Consider the following 21,858-nt stretch of genomic DNA (forward strand, 5'->3'; position numbering starts at 1 on the left):
GTGGTGTGTACTCATGGGAGGGAGACAACATTTAGAAAATTTCCATAAAGGCATTTTTTTCCCATTGGCTTTTTTTTTTTTTTTTTTTTTTAAGAGAAACAGTGAGTGTGAGCATGAGCCAGGGAGGGGCAGAGGGAGAGGGAGAGGGAGAATCTCAAGCAGGCTCCATGCTCAGCCCAGAGCTCACCTTGGGGCTTGATTTCATGACCCTGAGATCATGACCTGAGCCGAAATCAAGAGTTGGTCGCTTAACCAGGAGCCCCTTCCATTGGCTTTTGAAATGGTTTATACTTAAACAATTTAATAAACTGCTATATGGGAACACTGGTTTGGGGGTAGGATAAGGTGTAGAGTGGTAAGGGGCCTTAGAAGTGTTTTAATCTTCATTGTCTTTGCTACTCATGCTTGCAAATTAAATTATTTAAAAATAGAAGTACTCGATTTTGTATAACTATGCTAGAGTATACACAGTGTGGCTTGAAATGTATTTTTACATTTATTTATTAACGATTTTATTTTTAAGTAATTTCTACACCCAGCATGGGGCTCTCTCTCACAGTCCTAAGGTTAATAGTCTCATGCTCCACCAACTGAGCCAGCCAGGTGCCCCTGTATTTTTACTTTTAAAAGATGGTGTTTTTAAATTTTTTCAAGTGTAATATATTTTTAAAGAATATTTTGAAGATATGGAAGAGCCTAAAGAAGAAAATTAACGTCTCTTATCATCCTACCTATTAGAGATAATGAATAAAACTGCTTCATGTATATCCTTTTAGTCTTGAAACACAGTATACTAATTCTCCCAACAGTTCTATGAAGTAAGCCATGTCTTAGTTCTGTTTATAGAACAGAACTTAAGGATCAGAGCAATTTATCCGTTTACCCAGGAAAACCTATGTGTTCTTATTTAAATATCAGTGCCGTTTCCATACATACATATATAATTGTCTCTGTTTTATTTATTTATTTTAAAGATTAGAGAGAGAGAGCACGAGCGGGGAGGAGTGGGAGAAGCAGGCTCCCCGCTGAGCTGGGAGCCCGATATAGGGCTTGATCCCAGAACCCTGGGATCATGACCTGAGCTGAAGGCAGACACCTAACCAACTGAGCCACTCAGGCGCCCCTGTTTTATTTATTTTTAGTGACAAAAAGGAAAAATACAAATGATACTGTGGCTTATTTTATTTTTGTTATCATTTTTAGAGATATTTTAAATCCAAAGGATGTGATCAGTGCCCAGTTTGAAAATAGCACCACTAGTAAAGATTTCTGCAGTCAGTCATGTCTGTCAACGTACGAACTGAAAAGGAAACCTGTTGTCACCATAAATACGAACAGCATTTCAACCAAATGCAGCATGTGTCAGAAGAATGCTGTTGTAAGTCATCTTACTTTTGGGCGGGAGGTTCAGGGAGATCTAATGTTTGTGCTTAGAAGAACAGCTTTTAATGGTCTCTGCTTGTTGTTGGTGTGTTGTTTTTTAATTCCTAGATTCGACATGAAGTTAATTACCAGAATGTGGTACATAAACTTTGCAGTGATGCCTGCTTCTCGAAGTTTCGCTCTGCCAACAACCTCACCATGAACTGTTGTGAGAACTGTGGGGGCTACTGTTACAGTGGCTCTGGGCAGTGCCACATGCTTCAGATTGAGGGCCAGTCTAAGAAGTTTTGTAGCTCAGCGTGTGTCACAGCATATAAGCAGGTACATGACTGTATTTAACCCCAGTGTCTTTGTTCCTTTCAGGAGGATCTACTTGTTTTGGTAGAACTTATTTATGAAAATATTGTCATAAAAATACTAAGAAGTTATTTTTTTTTAAGATTTCATTTATTTGTCAGAGGGAGAGAGAGAGATAAGATGTTATTATTAGCTTAATATTTTTACATATAAATAGTACTTGTCAAATGAATGTGTATTAAAAACCCACTTGTAGAGTTTTATAAGTAGCGTATTTTTCTCTTCATACATTTGAAATACATGCTTTTAGGGCATGGCATTTATATTTCAAATATGATTCATGTTTTTTAACAATATTTTGAAAATGCACAAAGAAGAAAAATAATGCATCTCCCAGAGATACCCAGTCTCATCTTTTTGGTGAATAGTTTTCTTTGAAATATATTTTTGGTTTGCATATAAGGGTATACTTTTTTATTTGATAAGGTAAGGTCACAAGTTACATATATATTCTTGCCATGAAATCCATATAGTTGAAATTGCAATTCAGGCAATAAAAATCTTACAATTAATTGTTTTTAAGAGGTTTTTCCTTTTCTTCATGAAATAGGAAAAATAAATGTAGGTTATATGTTATTTTGTGAATTGATGAGGTTTATAGAAGATGAATCACTTGAATGCTGTATGACAAATGTCTGTTAGGCAGTTTCATTTTTACTATATTTGTATTTTGTTAGTAAATTTTGATCACAAATTAGATTTTAAAATTCGTAAGTCCAAAGGAATATTTTTAATTTTACAGTGCCTTCCTGTTTCAGTACATTAGCTGATCATTCTTTTCCTTAAATTAGTGAATCTTTATACAGTCTAACAAGATTCATGAATGTGATGTCATTTGAGAAATTTCTTTTAATGTATTCTTTTTTAAAATTTTTTTAATTTTTTAAAAGATTTTATTTATTTATTTACTTGAGAGAGAGAGAGAGAGAGAAACAGCATGAGAGGGGATAGGGTCAGAGGGAGAAGCAGGCTCTCCGCCGAGCTGGGAGCCCGATGTGGGACTCCATCCCAGGACTCCGGGATCATGACCTGAGCCGAAGGCAGTCGTTTAACCAACTGAGCCACCCAGGCGCCCCTTTTAACGTATTCTTAATACTTTGCAGTGATTTTGGAATTTTCAATATTATACATTGTTTCCATTTATTTCTTGTTATTATGAAGCACATTAAAGGGGTTTAGCTTTACTATTTATTCCTTCCTCTAGAAACACCTTGGTTTTACCCTCACAGGGAGAAAAAAAGACAGTATCTTCATGAGCTTATCCTTGTCCAAAAGACTTTTCTTGATACTGTTCAAGTACTAAAAGTTACTTGGATTCAGTCCATTGAAAGATGGTTCATATTCTGCAAGAGAAGGAGAAATAGGTTGAATCATCTTAATTTTAAATTATTTATTGTTTTTAATTTAGCCAATATCTATAAATTTTTCACATATTAATATGTACTATAGTGTAGAGAAAGAACGTGAATTTAGAAGTAAAGCAGATCTTTGTTTGATTCCTTGACTTTCTATTCAAATAGAATTTTACCTGGGGAAAGCTGTTAAACTCCCTGGGTCCATTTTCTTATCTGTGAATGGATATTATACTACTACTGTTACTGAGATGTTGTTAGGATTATGTGAAGTAAGAATGAGAAAGCACCTACTATAGAAACTGGCATATTGAAGATGGTCATATCTGCTGCTTTCTTTCCTTCGTCATATATAATTCATTAACAAACATTAGATGTAATTCCTGCTTTGAGGGGCTACTGTCTCCTGGGGGAGATAGACCTACAACTAACTGAGTAGAGATGGTATGATGGAAGTATTATGATACAGCAGGGCACAGATCAGTTCTACTTGATAGGACAAGATGAAACTATCAGCAGAATCTTCACAGAGGTAATGGATACTGGATATACTTCATAGGTTATCCTAAATGTGCTGCTGAATCCCTAATTTTGTGGGAACTTAAGATAAGAGACTCATTGATTGCTTATATTTAGACACTTGTGATATCCACAGTTTGCTCCAACTTTATTGCTTACTTGCTTATTGCTTTGTGTGCTTTGTTGTTATTAGTGGTAGAATATTTGGTAGTGAATTTTCTAATTGTATTCTCTTGAATTCACATTTTATTGCCATATATAGCACCTTTTGTTGGGGGGGGGTTCTTCTAATTTTTAGCATAGTGTAAGAGCATGAATTCCCTGTTGTGTAATTTTTTTAAATTCCATTTTTAAAACTATAGTTACAATCAATTAATAGATCCCCAAATTAATTGCCAGGTTGTAGTCAGCATTATTTTTTAATGAAATAGAATAGAATGGGAAATATAAACATGCATCACATGTTATCATAATTTATATTGTTTCATGAAACTTTCTCAGTTTTATATACATATATGTGTAATACACAAACAAAACTTCAGAAATATGTACTGGGTCACTTTGTAAAATTTATTTCTTACTGAGGATTGTAATCATAAAAGTTTGAAAGCCACTAATTTAAAATATTTCAACAGTGTTAAGTATAAACATTTCAAAGAATTATGCTTTTACTTATAATTTGGTAAAAATGAATGTTATTTTATTCTCTTAATAGAAATCAGCCAAAATTACACCATGTGCGCTTTGCAAATCATTGAGATCCTCAGCAGAAATGATTGAAAATACCAATAGCTTGGGAAAGACAGAGCTTTTCTGTTCTGTTAATTGCTTATCTGCTTACAGAGTTAAAATGGTTACTTCTGCAGGTAATACTGGTTTCATAAACTATATAAGTAATAATAGTTGACAAAAGTTATGGTTATTGCTTTTTTGTATAGTATAGATTTTTGTCCAAATATAATTGATTTTTAAGGCAAATTTAAAATATTTCAGATCTGTGTTGTAAAATACCACCTCTTGCCTTGATTGCTTAAGTTATGTTTATTTATTTGCTTGCCTATTTGTGCATTCCCCTTTTCCAAAAAAATTTCATACGGCTTCTTTAATATATCTTTTTATCCACACCTGATTTATTTCCATATTCATTTACTTTGTAGTTTCAGGGTAGACTGTGCCTACTTTAAATTAAAAGAAGTATTATTAATGTTAAGTTAGTTTTTGTTTGTATGTGACGTGATTTAGTTTCAGTTCCTGCAACTTGACCTGGCCCTTGAATTTTCATATATTGGATACTTACTTATTTTCTCAAACATTTGTGAACATTTGTATATATTACTCATTAGTTTTTATTTTGATTTGCTTAGGTGTACAAGTGCAGTGTAACAGTTGTAAAACCTCAGCAATCCCTCAGTATCACCTCGCCATGTCCGATGGAAGTATACGCAACTTCTGTAGCTACAGCTGTGTTGTCGCGTTCCAGGTACGGCGTCAAAAATCTTCCTCTGTTCCAGTCAGTGAGGTGCCTACTATGTAGTGTGTAAACTTGGTAGGTGTTTGCTCCTGCCCCGATTGCTTACACTTCTATCTCAGTCTTGTTAAACGTGGATTCTTTGACTTTTGCTGTATTTGGAGGATTGTCATTTAATTGCCTCCTGTAACATTAAGTGGAATTGTTATTACCCAGATTATCTATTGGGAGGATATTATTTTTAAAGGAGGTTTTTCGTTTGGGGCCCTGGCTGGCTCAGTCAATAGGGCGAACCACTCTTGATCTTGGGATTGTGTGTTTGAGCCCCATGTTGCACAGAGATTACTTTTAAAAAAAGTTAAAAAAATTAAATAAAAAAGGAGATCATTAAATTATTTTAGTTTTTGGGTATAAGAGACACTGCACATTCACTTATAAGCTGCTCAAAGGTAGGGAGTTCTGCTTGTTCACAGGTGTATCTTACGTACCTCGAACTGTGCTTGTCAAACTTAGGCACTCAGTGCTTATTTGTTTGGACAAATGATTACATTGATCATTTTGTTTGTTTCATTTTTCAGAATTTGTTCAACAAACCAACAGGAATGAATTCTTCAGTAGTGCCCTTGTCTCAGGGCCAAGTAATTGTAAGCATCCCCACAAGTTCAACAGTATCAGCAGGAGGGGGGAACACCTCTGCTGTTTCTCCCACCTCCATCAGTAGCTCTGCTGCAGCTGGTCTCCAGCGACTTGCTGCCCAGTCCCAGCACGTTGGGTTCGCACGAAGTGTTGTGAAACTCAAGTGTCAGCACTGTAACCGCCTTTTTGCCACAAAACCAGAACTTCTTGACTATAAGGTAAAGTATAGGATCATGGTAAAGGGTTTGGGTATAAAATGGTCTATCTATAAAATCATTTCTGGCTTTTCATCTCTCAAAATTACACTACTTGTTTTGAAAGTAGGAGGGAATAAGGATTTCCAAAAGATAAACCAAATGTTTAATTAGTACTTGATGATTATTTCTTTACAGGGTAAAATGTTTCAGTTCTGTGGCAAGAATTGTTCTGATGAATATAAGAAAATAAATAATGTAATGGCAATGTGTGAATATTGTAAAATTGAGAAAATTGTAAAGGAGACTGTGCGATTCTCAGGTGCTGACAAGTCATTCTGTAGTGAAGGTAAAGGCAAGATCATTTTACCTACTGAGCATGTTGGTCCTTTTAAAAGTAACTGATGATTTAAGCTGTTACTATTTATCTAGTTTATCCTTTGTGTATAACAACAAAGTCTTTTGTTTACACTTGGTTTGCTTTTTTTTTTCCTGAGTTAGTCCTTCATATCATATAGATGTCAAAATGAAGGAAAAGATCGTTGAACTGTATTACAGAAGATGGTGATATGAAAAACATACCATGTTCTTAGATTGATAGGGATGTTGTAGTTATTGCACCTTTTTTAAAGATATATTTATTTATTAGGTGGGGGAGGGGCAGAGGGAAAGGAAGAGGGAGAGAATCTTAAGCAGACTCCCTGCTGAGTGTGAAGCCTGCTGTGGGGCTCCATACCTGGACCCTGAGATCACGGCTGGAGCCAAAACCAGAAGTCGGACACTTAACTGACTGAGCCACCCTGGCGCCCCTATTGCATCTTATTTCTAAAGAGAACTGTTTAAATTTTGGTAGCATCCTAAGATTTTACTTCTGTTGTTTTAAACAGACATGTTTCTGAATAGGCAAATCAATGTGAGGTAGATTGTCTTCTTTATTTAGATGACTATTTTGTATGTTTTGTTTTATTCTAAAGCTGTACACAATTGGCCTCCTAGACTAGTGGCTTTCAAACCTTTTGACCACAACACAAAAGATCATTGTGACCCAGTATGTTATCACCCCCCCAAGTAAAATAAAAGTTTTATGAAACAAAGCTGGCTTTTATTATGTGTGATGCATTGTAATATTTTCTGTCCTGTCTTATTTTATTTAAAAAAAGAAAATGATAGAATAGATCCTTTAAATTGATCTCTTGATCTACTAATTGCTAAGGATCCAAGTGTGAAAACATTGTCACAGGGCATTTAAGTTTAAAGATGTAGATACTTAATATTTTTTCTCATGTTAATTTTATCTTTCCTGTTTTTAGGTTGCAAATTGCTTTATAAACATGACTTGGCAAAACGCTGGGGAAATCACTGTAAAATGTGCAGTTATTGTTTACAGACATCTCCCAAATTGGTACAGAATAATTTGGGGGGGAAAGTAGAAGAGTTCTGTTGTGAAGAATGCATGTCCAAATACACAGTTCTGTTCTATCAGGTAAATATAATCCACATTCCTGGGGTTTTTCAAGTTAGGGCATACATTACTCCGTTTTATTCTCCAATGTAGTATGAAGGGCAGTTTAGTGATTTAAAACTTTTAAGTATTAAATGTGTTATGTAAAAAAAAAAAAGTATTATGTCCTCTTGCAGTATTAATAAAAGATTTTTTTTTTTTTAAAGATTTTATTTATTTATTTGAGACAGAGAGAATGAGAGAGACAGAGAGCACATGAGAGGGGGAGGGTCAGAGGGAGAAGCAGGCTCCCTGCCGAGCAGGGAGCCCGATGCGGGACTCGATCCAGGGACTCCAGGATCATGACCTGAGCCGAAGGCAGTCGCTTAACCAACTGAGCCACCCAGGCGCCCATTAATAAAAGATTTAAGAAGACTTTAATGTCACTGAAGTTATGTTCTTTTTTTTTTTTTTTTAAGATTTTATTTATTTATTTGATAGCGCAAGTAGGAGAGTGGCAGGCAGAGGGAGAGGGAGAAGTAGGCTCTCCACTGAGCAGGGAGCCCGACGTGGGGCTCGATCCCAGTATCCTGGGATCATGACCTGAGCCAAAGGCAGATGCTTAACCAATTGAGCCACGCAGGCGTCCCTTCTTTTTGTTTTTAATTTCCGTATAGAAGATCTGTTAGTCTTAAGACCTCAAAGTATTTAAAATTAGCATTTTATTAATTTATTATTTAACTAAAATGAATTTGTCTTCAGAAGTTTTTGAAGAATATAGGTCTTATTTTCATTTCACTGTGTTTTTAAATTACTCTTTATTGACATCTATAATGTGACTTTTAATGTTTAGTATAAATGATAAAAAATGATATTTACCATTTTAGGGTGGTTAACCTTCATTGTTGTGTTCTAGATTCTAAGTTAATTTCCTCACTTGTCATTTGTGTACTGCTTTCATTCTCTCAGGCCACAGATAATTTGTTTTTTACTCCTTTACCATCTTATTTCATTTTTAGATGGCCAAATGTGATGGTTGTAAGCGACAGGGTAAACTCAGTGAGTCCTTGAAATGGCGAGGAGAAATTAAACATTTCTGTAACCTGCTTTGTATCTTGATGTTCTGTAATCAGCAGAGTATGTGTGACCCACCTTCACAAAACAATGCAGGTAAAATTAAACTTTACAGTCTTTATCAGTGCCAAGGACCAACTACTGTTCTACAGATTGGGAACTTTAAACAGTTGTTAATAATTTCATGAAACGCAAATTCGCAAATTTCATTCTGTTCAAATGGCATTAACATTTAAATCCCTTTTTTGTTTAACATCAAAATGAGTTTATTATGTTTTCTCTGAGCGTATTGAATTAAACTCTGTAAGAACTATGGGAAAGAATGGCAGTTAATGTTTGTAATTGGGTATATACACCTTGATTTCCTTAAAAAAGGATTTGAGAGTAAAACAAAGGACATAGAATCGAAATCACATGGCCTTTTAAATATACCACATGCATAGTTATACAAGAGAAAGTACATGGAATACTTTTATGTTTCACTAATTAAAAGAATAAAAAAAAAGCCCAGTTAATCCTAAAGTGATTCTTTGCTCTAACAGAATTTAACCTTACTAAAAGCATTGTTTAACCTCCTTGAGATGTTGGTTTCTTTGTATGTGCATATAAATTAAAAGGTTTTTTTATTTTTGTTTATTAGCAAGTATTTCCATGGTGCCAGCTGCTTCAGCAGGGCCCCCGTCTCTAAGAAAGGATTCAACTCCAGTTATAGCTAATGTAGTATCATTAGCCAGTGCTCCTGCTGCTCAGCCCACAGTGAATTCTAACAGTGTCTTACAAGGTATGTCTGAGTTTAAAGCATTTATCTAGCCTTTTGACGTTGAATACAGTCGGTCTGTATCTTTTTTTTCAATCAGTGATCATTTTCATATGTTTGACACACTTATATTATGAGGGGTGGCTCCTTGTGGGCTGCTGGGCATTAAACAATGTTTTTATCACTTCCCGGTCTCTTGTTTTCATGTGACACTTTACATGTAGTTTTCCTGTGAATTAAGATAATTCATGTTTTTATTACGAGATTTTCTGTCTGTCGTTCCACCATCAGCTTTAAATGCTACTGTTTAAATAATTGTGTAAGATCCTAAATATTTATTTTAATTTATATCAGGTGCAGTTCCAACAGTAACAGCAAAAATCATTGGCGATGTAAGTTTTATTCTTTTAACTGGTATTGCCACTGTATTTATTTTCCAATTTTATACGTATGAATATGTCTGTTAATTTTTCCTGCTTATTCTTTGTTACATAAAATAAATTTTATAAGCTCATTTAATCTTTGGGAACAAGATTCTGGTTATTCTGGTTATTTAATTAGGTCTTTTATGTGCTTTGATTTCTTTGAATGGTTGCTGTCTGTGTAGTTACTGAAGGCAGTTTTTGTTTGGTTTAGTTTAGTTTTGTTTTTTTAGTTTAGCTTTAGAGAATTAAATTTTATAGAATTCAGGCAAAAAGGTATTTGGGGTGTTTCGTAATATAGTCAGATTGTAAATGAAATATTTATAAAAAATTTTGTTTGTTTTCCACCCAGTGCAGATTATCCTTAAATAAGCATTCTTGTTTCTTCACTCAGTATTTTTTTGTTTTGTCTCTTAAAAGAAGAAAAAAATAAATACGAGAAAAACTTACAACTAGAACAGTGGCATTTCTTTTTTTTTTTTTTTTTAAAGATTTTATTTATTTATTTGACAGAGAGAGACACAGCGAGAGAGGGAACACAAGCAGGGGGAGTAGGAGAGGGAGAAGCAGGCCTCCCTGTGGAGCAGGGAACCCGATGCGGGGCTCGATCCCAGGGTCCCGGACCACGACCTGAGCCGAAGGCAGACGCTTAACGACTGAGCCACCCAGGCGCCCCAACAGTGGCATTTCTAAAGTGTTTTCTGGTCTCTGGGATAACTTTCATACCTTTTTTTTTTCAAGTTACTTAAGTGATCATAAGTTATTTCTAGTTATCTTGAAACAAAGTCTTCTAAGACTCATCTCAGAAAATAACAGTTCTCGTTTTAAACATAGCCAACATTGTTACTGACCAACAGTATCTTAGAATAGAAATAGCATTTGTCTTGTTAAATAGAACTGTTAATTAGATACATTCAGAGTCAGTATATAGTTATCAGACTATTTTATTACTATTGCTATTTTAGGAATATTGTATTTCTTACATATTTAGTAAGTTCTTTGTCTTCCATGTAATTCCAATATAGTATTTCTTTTGAAATTATAATATTTCTTATAATTAATGATAAGCTTTTGAAAACCTCTTCGGTTTCTGATTTTTTTTTAACTAGGCAAGTACACAAACAGATGCCCTGAAACTGCCACCTTCCCAGCCCCCAAGACTTTTGAAGAATAAAGCTTTATTGTGCAAACCCATCACACAGACTAAAGCCACCTCTTGCAAACCACATACCCAAAACAAAGAATGCCAGACAGGTATGTTCCTTGCACTTTCTTCCTTTAATGTTTTTTTTTTTTAGGAAAGGAATGTGAGAGCTGTTTACATTAATTGAGTGCCTGCTATTTCCTGGGTTATGTGTTTCGTTGTTTATATACATTGCCCACTTTTGTTCTCACAACTTCCTGTGAGTTAGGTATTTTCACCCTCTGAGAATTAAATTATGGCAAAGAGAGGGTTTTAATTTATAATACCATACTGTGAATACTTCATTTTCTTTTGTTATTAATGACAGTGTAATTTTATGGAATAAACCTAGACTTTGGAATTATGTAGACAGGGTCTTAATTAAGAAGAATTGTTGTTGTTGTTTAAGATTTTATTTATTTATTTGAGAGAGAGAGAGAAAATGAGGGGGGGAGGGGCAGAGGGAGAAGGGGAAGCAGACTCCCCGCTGAGTAGGAAGTCTGAAGCAGGGCTCCATCCCAGGACCCTGGGATCACGATGTGAGCTGAAGACAGCCACTTAACCAACTGAGCCACCTAGGCACCCTGAGGAACTGTTGTTTTGTAGAGCATCCTTAGGTTTGAACTTTTTCACCCTCTGTTTCAAATAAAGTCAGATTTTTGTGCAAGAGGGCTTTCTTTTTTTTTTTTTAAGATTTTATTTATTTATTTGAGAGACAGAATGAGAGAGAGAGCACATGAGAGGGGGGAGGGTCAGAGGGAGAAGCAGACTCCCTGCTGAGCAGGGAGTCCGATGTGGGACTCGATCCTGGGACTCCAGGATCATGACCTGAGCCGAAGGCAGTCGCTCAACCAACTGAGCCACCCAGGCGCCCGCAAGAGGGCTTTCTTAAGAATGGCCTCTCCCCCCAGGCAAAATTTCTGAGCTACATTTCTGGATTCTGAGCGTGGTGCTATCCTCTGGTTTTCTCAGTTTGCCTCTCCTGGCATGGAATCTCTGCCCTGCAAAGTCATCAGGATGATGGTGATTGGGACCCAGTATTCTTGGCCTACCATTCCTGCAGTAGGGCCTCTACTCTATAGGTGGCAACTGGGTGAAGAAAGGGAGACCCCAGCCTGTCAGCTATACTCACCAGGAAATTATCCTCTTCACTTTAGAGTTGGAGGGGATGAGAAATGATGGTGGCCAGTCCCCCTGGTGAGGTATGGTAACCCTTGCTTGGCAGCTGAAGAAAGAGGAGCCCACTCTTCCTGGCTACACCTACCCAGAGGGGAGCTTCTGTCAAGCTGGCTGAGGGTGAATGGAGCAGGTTGTGGATCAAATGTCATAGTCTCCCAGGGGAGGGACAGAAAGAGAGGGAGAAAGATAGACTCTTTTTTTTTTTTTTTAAGATTTTATTTATTTATTTGACAAAGAGAGACACAGCGAGAGAGGGAACACAGCAGGGGGTGTGGGAGAGGGAAAAGCAGGCTTCCCACCGAGCAGGGAGCCTGATGTGGGGCTCGATCCCAGGACCCTGGGATCATGACCTGAGCCAAAGGCAGATGCTTAACGACTGAGCCACCCATGTGCCCCAGAAAGATAGAATCTTAATCAGGCTCTACGCTGAGTCAGACATGGGGCTTGATCTCACGACCCTGAGATCATAACCTGAGATTCAGACACTTAGCCACCTGAGCCATCCAGGCACCCGGAAAGTCTCAGAATGCTTAAACCAGGAAGTAATCCTAGATTCCTAGATCTGGAAGGTTATCCTGGATCTGGAACGTTATCCTGTAGGTCAGTGCTTCCCAAACATTAATATGCATATGAAGTACTTCGGAATTTTATTAAGTACATTGTAATTTAGTGGGGTCTGAGGTTTTGCATTTCTTAAAGGTCCCATGGACCACATTGACTAGTAATGCTGTAGATGACTTTGGCCTATATTTGTATTGTATTAATAATGGCTAATTTAGTATTATGTAGCTTTGTTATCAGATATCTCTAATCAGGTGATTTGGGTTTCTTTGTTTTTGAGTATAGTTGACACACAATGTTACATTAGTTTCAGGTGTACAACTTAGTGGTTTGACAAGTTTATACATTATGCTATGTTCCCCACAAGTGTAGCTACCATCTGTCCCATCACATTGTTCTTAGAGTATCACTGACTGTATTACTTTTGCTCTGCTCTTTGTTCCTGTGACTTACTCATTCCATAACTGGAGCCATGTTTCTCCTTCTCCCCTTCACCCACTTTGCCCAGCCCCCTATCTGCAGGTAAATTTTTTTTTTTAAATGTCCACTGGACCATGGTAAAATTGATCCCGCCTCTGACCCTACTCAGCTTGTCAGCTTTTCACTTCTTGTCACTAGCATCACTTTTCTCCTACGTTAATGGTTTTATAATCTTCTAGGGTATTTTTCTGGCACATAGAAAGGACTCTGTAGGATACCTATTAAATAATTGAATGCATTCTCCATCCTTCTCACTTTTTCCCTACTCATATTTAGGTTTCTAAGTTCCGTTTCATCTTTTAGTACCTTAGAACATCTGCTTGTATATATTCATTCTTTTTTGTAGGTATCATAACCACCCTGGTCCCTGTATTCATCATCTTAGTTCTACACATTGCAGTTGCCACCTACTTTTACACTTGATATACTTTTTATTCCACGCTAAAAGGGCCTCCAAATTAAATTAAACTTTTTTAAAAAAGATTTTATTTATTTATTGAGAGAGAGTGTGTGCGTGCGTGTGCCCAAGTGAGGGGAGGGCAGAGTGGGAGGGAGAGGGAGAGCGAGAATCCTCAAGCAAATTCCATGCTACCATGGAGCCTGACACGAGGCTCCATCTCATGACCCTAAGATCATGACCTGGCAAAAACCAAGAGTTGGATGCTCAACGGACTTGAGCCACCCAGGCACCCCCAAATTAAGCTTTTTATATGATATTTTCATCATATTACTTTGTGCTAACCGATCTGTAGTAGCTCCACACTATCTACTAGAAATGATTTTTAAAAGTTCATTATAGCCTCATGAAAATGGCCCTTCTACCTATTTAATCTCCTCCTTAACATTCTTTTCTTACTCATGTTATCAGTTTTCTATAGCCCTCTTCTAAGATTACTGTTCCAATTCTTTCTATTCATTAATCCAAATTATATCCTTCATTCACTGTATCCTCATATCATTGATCATTGTTGTGTTGCCCAATTATTATCACTGCTATCTTCAGATCTTTCTTTACTACTACTTCAGTTATTTCTCCTTCTGTGGACTCAGAGTGTCAAAGATTACACTTATTTTGAACTATAAGTCTGTGTGATTTATTTTTTATTTTTATTTTTTTAAGATTGTATTTATTTGAGGGCGCCTGGGTGGCTCAGTTGGTTAAGCGACTGCCTTCGGCTCAGGTCATGATCCTGGAGTCCCTGGATCGAGTCCCGCATCGGGCTCCCTGCTCGGCAGGGAGCCTGCTTCTCCCTCTGACCCTCCCCTCTCTCATGTGCTCTCTGTCTCTCTCATTCTCTCTGTCTCAAATAAATAAATAAAATCTTTAAAAAAAAAAAAAAGATTGTATTTATTTGAGAGCACAAGCTGGGGGGAGAGGGAAAGGGAGAAGCAGACTCCCCGCTGAACAGGGAGCCTGATGTGGGACTTGATTCCAGGACCCTGGGATCATGACCTGAGCCAAAGGCAGACGCCTAACGAACTGACCCACCCAGGCGACCCAAGTCTTTGTGTTTAAAAAATTTTTTTAAAATTATAATCCTTTTGAACTATAAATCTCTGTTGCTTTAAAAAAAATTCTGTTATTAAAATGTTTCTAACCCTCTTTGTTTTTTGCGATTTTTTGTTCCCTCATTAGAAGACACTCCAAGTCAGCCCCAGATCATTGTTGTGCCAGTTCCCGTGCCAGTGTTTGTGCCCATACCTCTTCATCTTTATACTCAGTATGCACCAGTCCCATTTGGAATACCAGTTCCAGTGAGTAATCATTTTAGAGATTAAGGCTGATTTAGTGAATGTTTTCCTCAACTAAGATGTTAGAGTGCCATAAAGAAAAACTCTTCACTTGTTGGTAAAATATTCCTGACTATGGTTGGTTATTATCATATTACTGTATTTTTTAATATGGAGTATATGAAGGACTGCTTCTGTTTTACCCTGCCTTCTCAGAGAATGCTGTGATGTAGCCTGTTTATAATGTTTCGTATACAGTAAACCACTCAAATAGGAAAAGATCAGAAACTGTGTGTATGTGCTAAAATTGTAGATTCTAGCAAGGGTGAGAAAGTAAAAACTGTGATTTACATTATTCTTTTTCTTAGAAATGTATTCATTTTTTTATTGGAAATATATTTTTCCTTGGTGAATTCTTAAGGAAAATAGTTAGGTGAAACTGAAAATGTTAAGCAAGAATATAATCAGAAACAAAAATATGTTAGATAATTATTCTTTTAGACAATCACATTTTGTTGATTGTTTAGAAAAAGCACTTAACTGAATTTTGATTCAGATGGCTGTGGTTTTATAAAAACAAACTAGCAAGACTGTTTTAATCATTAGTAATAGAAATACCTGAATTTGTTCATTATTTTAGTACTTAAATCATCTCACAAATAATAGTTTTGATGACAGACATATTCCCCAGAAACTGTCCTTGGTCTTTCAGATGCCTGTCCCTATGCTTATTCCATCCTCAATGGATAATGAAGATAAAGTCACCGAGAGTATTGAAGACATTAAGGAGAAGCTTCCTTCACATCCATTTGAAGCTGATCTCCTTGAGATGGCAGAAATGATTGCAGAAGATGAAGAGAAGGAGAAGACTCTATCCCAGGGAGGTTGGTATAATTTTAAAGTAAAGAAAGAAAAAAATACACTTAAAAATATTTGGGTAACTCAGGTAATATTAAGTATTGGATAATCAGGTATTTCTAAAAGCTTTATTTGTGTTTAAATATCAAGTGTATGGAATTGTTAAATTTGATACCTCTGAAAGTCCTATCCTTTTTTTTAAAATTTTTTATTGTTAATCACCATTCATTACATCATTAGTTTTAGATGTAGTGTTCCATGATTCATTGTTTGTGCATAACACCCAGTGCTCCATGCAGAACGTGCCCTCTTTAATACCCATCACCAGGCTAACTCATCCTCCCACCCCCCTCCCCTGTAGAACCCTCAGTTTGTTTTTCAGAGTCCATCGTCTCTCATGGTTCGTCTCCCCATCCGATTTCCCCCCCTTCATTCTTCCCTTCCTGCTGTCTTCTTCTTTTTTTTTTTTTCTTAACATATATTGCATTATTTGTTTCAGAGGTACAGATCTGAGATGCAACAGTCTTGCACAATTCACAGCGCTTACCAGAGCACATACCCTCCCCAGTGTCTATCACCCAGTCACCCCATCCCCCCCCCCCCCCCCCCACTCCAGCAACCCTCAGTTTGTTTCCTGAGATTAAGAATTCCTCTTATCAGTGAGGTCATATGATACATGTCTTTCTCTGATTGACTTATTTCACTCAGCATAATACCCTTCAGTTCCATCCACGTCGTTGCAAATGGCAAGGTCTCATTCCTTTTGATGGCTGCATAATATTCCATGGTATATATATACCACATCTTCTTTATCCATTCATCTGTCGATGGACATCTTGGCTCTTTCCACAGTTTGGCTATTGTGGACATTGCTGCTGTAAACATCGGGGTGCACGTACCCCTTCAGATCCCTACATTTGTATCTTTGGGGTAAATACCCAGTAGTGCAATTGCTGGATCGTATGGTAGCTCTATTTTCAACATTTTGAGGAACCTCCATACTGTTTTCCAGAGTGGCTGCACCAGCCTGCATTCCCACCAACAGTGTAGGAGGGTTCCCCTTTCTCTGCATCCCTGCCACAACATCTGTCATTTCCTGACTTGTTAATTTTAGCCCTTCTGACTGGTGTGAGGTGGTATCTCATTGAGGTTTTGATTTGGATTTCCCTGATGCCGAGTGATATTGAGCACTTTTTCATGTGTCTGTTGGCCCTTTGGATGTCTTCTTTGGAAAAATGTCTGTTCATGTCTTCTGCCCATTTCTTGATTGGATTCTTTGTTCTTTGGGTGTTGAGTTTGATGAGTTCTTTATAGATTTTGGATACTAGCCCTTTATCTGATATGTCATTTGCAAATATCTTCTCCCATTCTGTCAGTTGTCTTTTGGTTTTGTTGACTGTTTCTTTTGCTGTGTGCAGAAGCTTTTTATGTTGATGAAGTCCCAATACTTCATTTTTGCCATTGCTTCCCTTGCCTTTGGCGATGTTTCTAGGAAGAAGTTGCTGCGGCTGAGGTCGAAGAGGTTGCTGCCTGTGTTCTCCTTTAGGATTTTGATGGACTCCTGTCTCACATTTAGGTCTTTCAACCATTTTGAGTCTATTTTTGCGTGTGGTGTAAGGAAATGGTCCAGTTTCATTCTTCTGCATGTGGCTGTCCAATTTTCCCAACCATTTGTTGAACAGACTTTTTTCCATTGGACATTCTTTCCTGCTTTGTCAAAGATTAGTTGACCATAGAGTTGAGGGTCCATTTCTGGGCTCTCTATTCTGTTCCATTGTTCTATGTGTCTGTTTTTGTGCCAGTACCATACTGTCTTGATGATGACAGCTTTGTAATAGAGCTGGAAGTCTGGAATTGTGATGCCGCCAGCTTTGCTTTTCTTTTTCAACATTCCTCTGGCTCTTCACAGTCTTTTCTGGTTCCATACAAATTTTAGGATTATTTGTTCCATTTCTTTGAAAAAAGTGGATGGTATTTTGATGGGGATTGCATTGAATGTGTAGATTGCTCTAGGTAGCATTGACATCTTCACAGTATTTGTTCTTCCAATCCATGAGCATGGAACGTTTTTCCATTTCTTTGTGTCTTCCTCAATTTCTTTCATGAGTATTTTATAGTTTGCTGAGTACAGATCCTTTGCCTCTTTGGTTAGATTTATTCCTAGGTATCTTACGGTTTTGGGTGCAATTGTAAATGGGATCGACTCCTTAATTTCTCTTTCTTCTGTCTTGTTGTTGGTGTATAGGAATGCCACTGACTTCTGTGCATTGATTTTATATCCTACCACTTTACTGAATTCCTGTATGAGTTCTAGCAGTTTTGGGGTAGAGTCTTTTGGGTGTTCCACATAAAGTATCATATCATCTGCAAAGAGTGAGAGTTTGACTTCTTCTTTGCTGATTTGGATGCCTTTTATTTCTTTTGTTGTCTGATTGCTGAGGCTAGGACTTCTAGTACTATGTTGAGTAGCAGTGGTGATAGTGGACATCCCTGCCGTGTTCCTGACCTTAGGGGGAAAGCTCTCAGTTTTTTCCCATTGAGAATGATATTCGCTGTAGGTTTTTCATAGATGGCTTTTATGATATTGAGGTATGGACCCTCTATCCCTATACTCTGATGAGTTTTGATCAAGAAAGGATGTTGTACTTTGTCAGATGCTTTTTCTGCATCTATTGAGAGGATCATGTGATTCTTGTTCTTTCTTTTGTTAATGTATTGTATCACGTTGATTGATTTGTGGATGTTGAACCATCCTTGCAGCCCAGGGATAAATCCCACTTGGTCGTGGTGAATAATCCTTTTAATGTACTGTTGGATCCTATTGGCTAGTATTTTGGTGAGAATTTTTGCATCCATGGTCATCAGGGATATTGGTCTGTAATTCTCCTTTTTGATGGGGTCTTTGTCTCGTTTTGGGATCAAGGTAATGGTGGCCTCATAAAATGAGTTTGGAAGTTTTCCTTCCATTTCTATTTTTTGGAACAGTTTCAGAAGAATGGGTATTAATTCTTCTTTAAATGTTTGGTAGAATTCCCCTGGGAAGCCATCTGGCCCTGGGCTTTTGTTTGTTGGGAGATTTTTGATGACTGCTTCAATTTCTTTAGTGGTTATAGGTCTGTTCAGGTTTTCTGTTTCTTCCTGGTTCAGTTTTGGTAGTTGATCTCTAGGAATGCATCCATTTCTTCCAGGTTATCTAATTTGCTGGCATAGAGTTGCTCATAATATGTTCTTACAATTGTTTGTATTTCTTTGGTGTTGGTTGTGATCTCTCCTCTTTCATTCATGATTTTGTTGATTTGGGTCATTTCTCTTTTCTTTTTGATAAGTCTGGCCAGGGATTTATCAATCTTACTAATTCTTTCAAAGAACCAGCTCCTAGTTTCGTTGATCTGTTTTACTGTTCTTTTAGTTTCTATTTCATTGATTTCTGCTCTGATCTTTATTATTTCTCTTCTCCTGCTGGGTTTAGGCTTTATTTGCTGTTCTTTCTCCAGCTCCTTTAGGTGTAGGGTTAGGTTGTATACTTGAGACCTTTCTTGTTTCTTGAGAAAGGCTTGTATTGCTATATACTTTCCTCTTAGGACTGCCTTTGCTGCATCCCAAAGATTTTGAACAGTTGTATTTTCATTTTCATTTGTTTCCATGAATTTTTTAAATTCTTCTTTAATTTCCTGGTTGACCCATTCATTCTTTAGTAGGATGCTCTTTAGCCTCCATGTATTTGAGTTCTTTCCAACTTTCCTCTTGTGATTGAGTTCTAGTTTCAAAGCATTGTGGTCTGAAAATACGCAGCGAATGATCCCAGTCTTTTGGTACCAGTTGATACCTGATTTATGACCTAGGATGTGATCGTTTCTGGAGAATGTTCCATGGGCACTAGAGAAGAATGTGTATTCCGTTGCTTTGGGATGGAATGTTCTGAATATGTCTGTGACGTCCATTTGGTCCAGTGTGTCATTTAAAGTCTTTATTTCCTTGATCTTTTGCTGAGATGATCTGTCCATTTCAGTGAGGGGGGTGTTAAAATCCCCTACTATTATTTTATTGTTGTCGGTGTGTTTCTTTGCTTTTGTTATTAATTGGCTTATATAAGTGGCTGCTCCCGTGTTAGGGGCATAGGTATTTACAATTGTTAGATCTTCTTGTTGGATAGACCCTTTAAGTAGGATATAGTGTCCTTCCTCATCTCTTATTACAGTCTTTGGTTTAAAATCTAATTTGTCTGATATAAGGATTGCCACCCCAGCTTTCTTTGGTGTCCATTAGCATGTTAAATGGTTTTCCACCCCCTCACTTTCAATCTGGAGGTGTCTTTGGGTCTAAAATGAGTCTCTTGCAGACAGCATATCGATGGGTCTTTTTTTTTCAATCCAATCTGATTGGGGCATTTAGCCCATTTACATTCAGGGTAACTATTGAAAGATATGAATTTAGTGCCATTGTATTGCCTGTAAGGTGACTGTTACAGTGTATTGTCTGTGTTCCTTTCTGGTCTATGTTGCTTTTAGGCTCTCTCTTTGCTTAGAGGACCCCTTTCAATATTTCTTGTAGGGCTGGTTTCGTGTTTGCAAATTCCTTTAGTTTTTGTTTGTCCTGGAAGCTTTTTATCTCTCTTTCTATTTTCAATGACAGCCTAGCTGGATATAGTATTCTTGGCTGCATATTTTTCTCATTTAGTGCTCTGAATATATCCTGCCAGTCCTTTCTGGCCTGTCAGGTCTCTGTGGATAGGTCTGTTGCCAGTCTAATGTTTCTACCCTTGTAGGTTACAGATCTCTTGTCCTGAGCTGCTTTCAGGATTTTCTCTTTGTGTCTGAGACTCGTAAGTTTTACTAGTAGATATCAGGGTGTTGACCTATTTTTATTGATTTTGAGAGGGGTTCTCTGTGCTTCCTGGATTTTGATGCCTGTTTCCCTCCCCAAATTAGGGAAGTTCTCTGCTGTAATTTGCTCCAATATACCTTCTGCCCTCTCTCTCTTTCTTCTTCTTCTGGGATCCCAATTATTCTAATGTTTCGTCTTATGGTATTGCTTATCTCTCGAATTCTGCCCTCGTGATCCAGTAGTTGTTTATCTCTCTTTTTCTCAGCTTCTTTATTTTCCATCATTTGGTCTTCTATATCACTGATTCTCTCTTCTGCCTCATTTATCCTAGCAGTTAGCACCCCCATATTTGATTGCACCTCATTAATAGCCTTTTTGATTTCGACTTGGTTAGATTTTAGTTCTTTTATTTCTCCAGAAAGGGTTTCTCTGATAACTTCCATGCTTTTTTCAAGCCCAGCTAGTATCTTTAAAGTGATGATTCTGAACTCTAGATCCGACATCGTACTAATGTCCATAGGTCCCTGGCAGTTGGTACTACCTCTTGTTCTTTTTGTTGAGGTGATTTTTTTCTGTCTTGTCATTTTGTCCAGAGGAGAATAGATTAATGAGAGAACAAAATGCTAACAGGGTAACAACGTCCCCAGAAAATATACTCTAAACAAATCAGAAAAGACCTGAAGCAGGGGGAAAAGAAAGGGAAAAAGAGAAAAAAGAAAAAAAGACAAAAGATAAAGATAAAAACAAACAAAAACAGAACAAAACAAAAAAAACAGAATATGATCAAATACGATCAGGCTGGTACATAGATCAGTGCCACACACTAGATTTTGGGTATATTTTGGTCTGTTAGAAGAAAATGCCTCCCAAAATTTTAAAGAAAGAAAAACTTATACAAAAATAAGGGTTGATATGATGAAGGGATGGAATATGACTGTAAAGATGGAAATTATAAAAAATTTTATAAAAGGAATTGATAAGAAGTTGTTTGAAAAAAGAAAGAAGAGGGTTTAAAAAAAAAAGGAAAAAAAAAGGGAGAGAATATGATCAGGCAGGAGAGTAGAAAAAAACCATACACTAGAGTTTTAGGGTATATTTTGATCTGTTAGAAGAAACTGTCAAAAATTTTAAATAGAGAACAACTTATATATATATGCCAAAAATACGGGTAACTACTATGAAGGAATAGAATATGGCTCTAAAAATGAAAAATAAAAATGTTTTTTAAAAAAGGGATTGATAAGGTGTTGGTTGAAAAAGGGAAAAAGAAAAATTTAAAAAAAGACAGTTAAGAAAAAAATTAACTTTGAAAGACTAAAGAATCATGGAAAAAAGCCATGGATTCTATGTGCATTATTCCCCTAGCGCTGGAGTTCTGCCGTTCTCATTGATGGGTAAACTTGGTCTTGGCTGGCTGTTCTCGCTGATCTTCTGGGGGA

The 21,858-nt window shown here is 37.0% G+C and overlaps 1 protein-coding gene across 1 annotated transcript in view; it reads left to right on the forward strand.

The window, feature by feature from the left end:
* ZMYM4 (zinc finger MYM-type containing 4) overlaps positions 1–21,858 on the forward strand; it is an 84,892-nt gene that overhangs the window by 37,219 nt on the left and 25,815 nt on the right. Inside the window, exons 7-19 of the mRNA XM_021683687.2 lie at positions 1,204–1,378; positions 1,492–1,704; positions 4,327–4,477; positions 4,976–5,091; positions 5,658–5,933; positions 6,108–6,258; positions 7,220–7,392; positions 8,370–8,520; positions 9,065–9,205; positions 9,536–9,573; positions 10,713–10,857; positions 14,643–14,761; positions 15,450–15,621. Of these exons, the coding sequence (XP_021539362.1) occupies positions 1,204–1,378; positions 1,492–1,704; positions 4,327–4,477; positions 4,976–5,091; positions 5,658–5,933; positions 6,108–6,258; positions 7,220–7,392; positions 8,370–8,520; positions 9,065–9,205; positions 9,536–9,573; positions 10,713–10,857; positions 14,643–14,761; positions 15,450–15,621 (2,021 nt within the window). The remainder of the gene's footprint in view (positions 1–1,203; positions 1,379–1,491; positions 1,705–4,326; positions 4,478–4,975; positions 5,092–5,657; positions 5,934–6,107; positions 6,259–7,219; positions 7,393–8,369; positions 8,521–9,064; positions 9,206–9,535; positions 9,574–10,712; positions 10,858–14,642; positions 14,762–15,449; positions 15,622–21,858) is intronic.

This window comes from Neomonachus schauinslandi, chromosome 4 (genome assembly GCF_002201575.2).
Source record: "Neomonachus schauinslandi chromosome 4, ASM220157v2, whole genome shotgun sequence".
Lineage (NCBI taxonomy): Eukaryota > Metazoa > Chordata > Mammalia > Carnivora > Phocidae > Neomonachus > Neomonachus schauinslandi.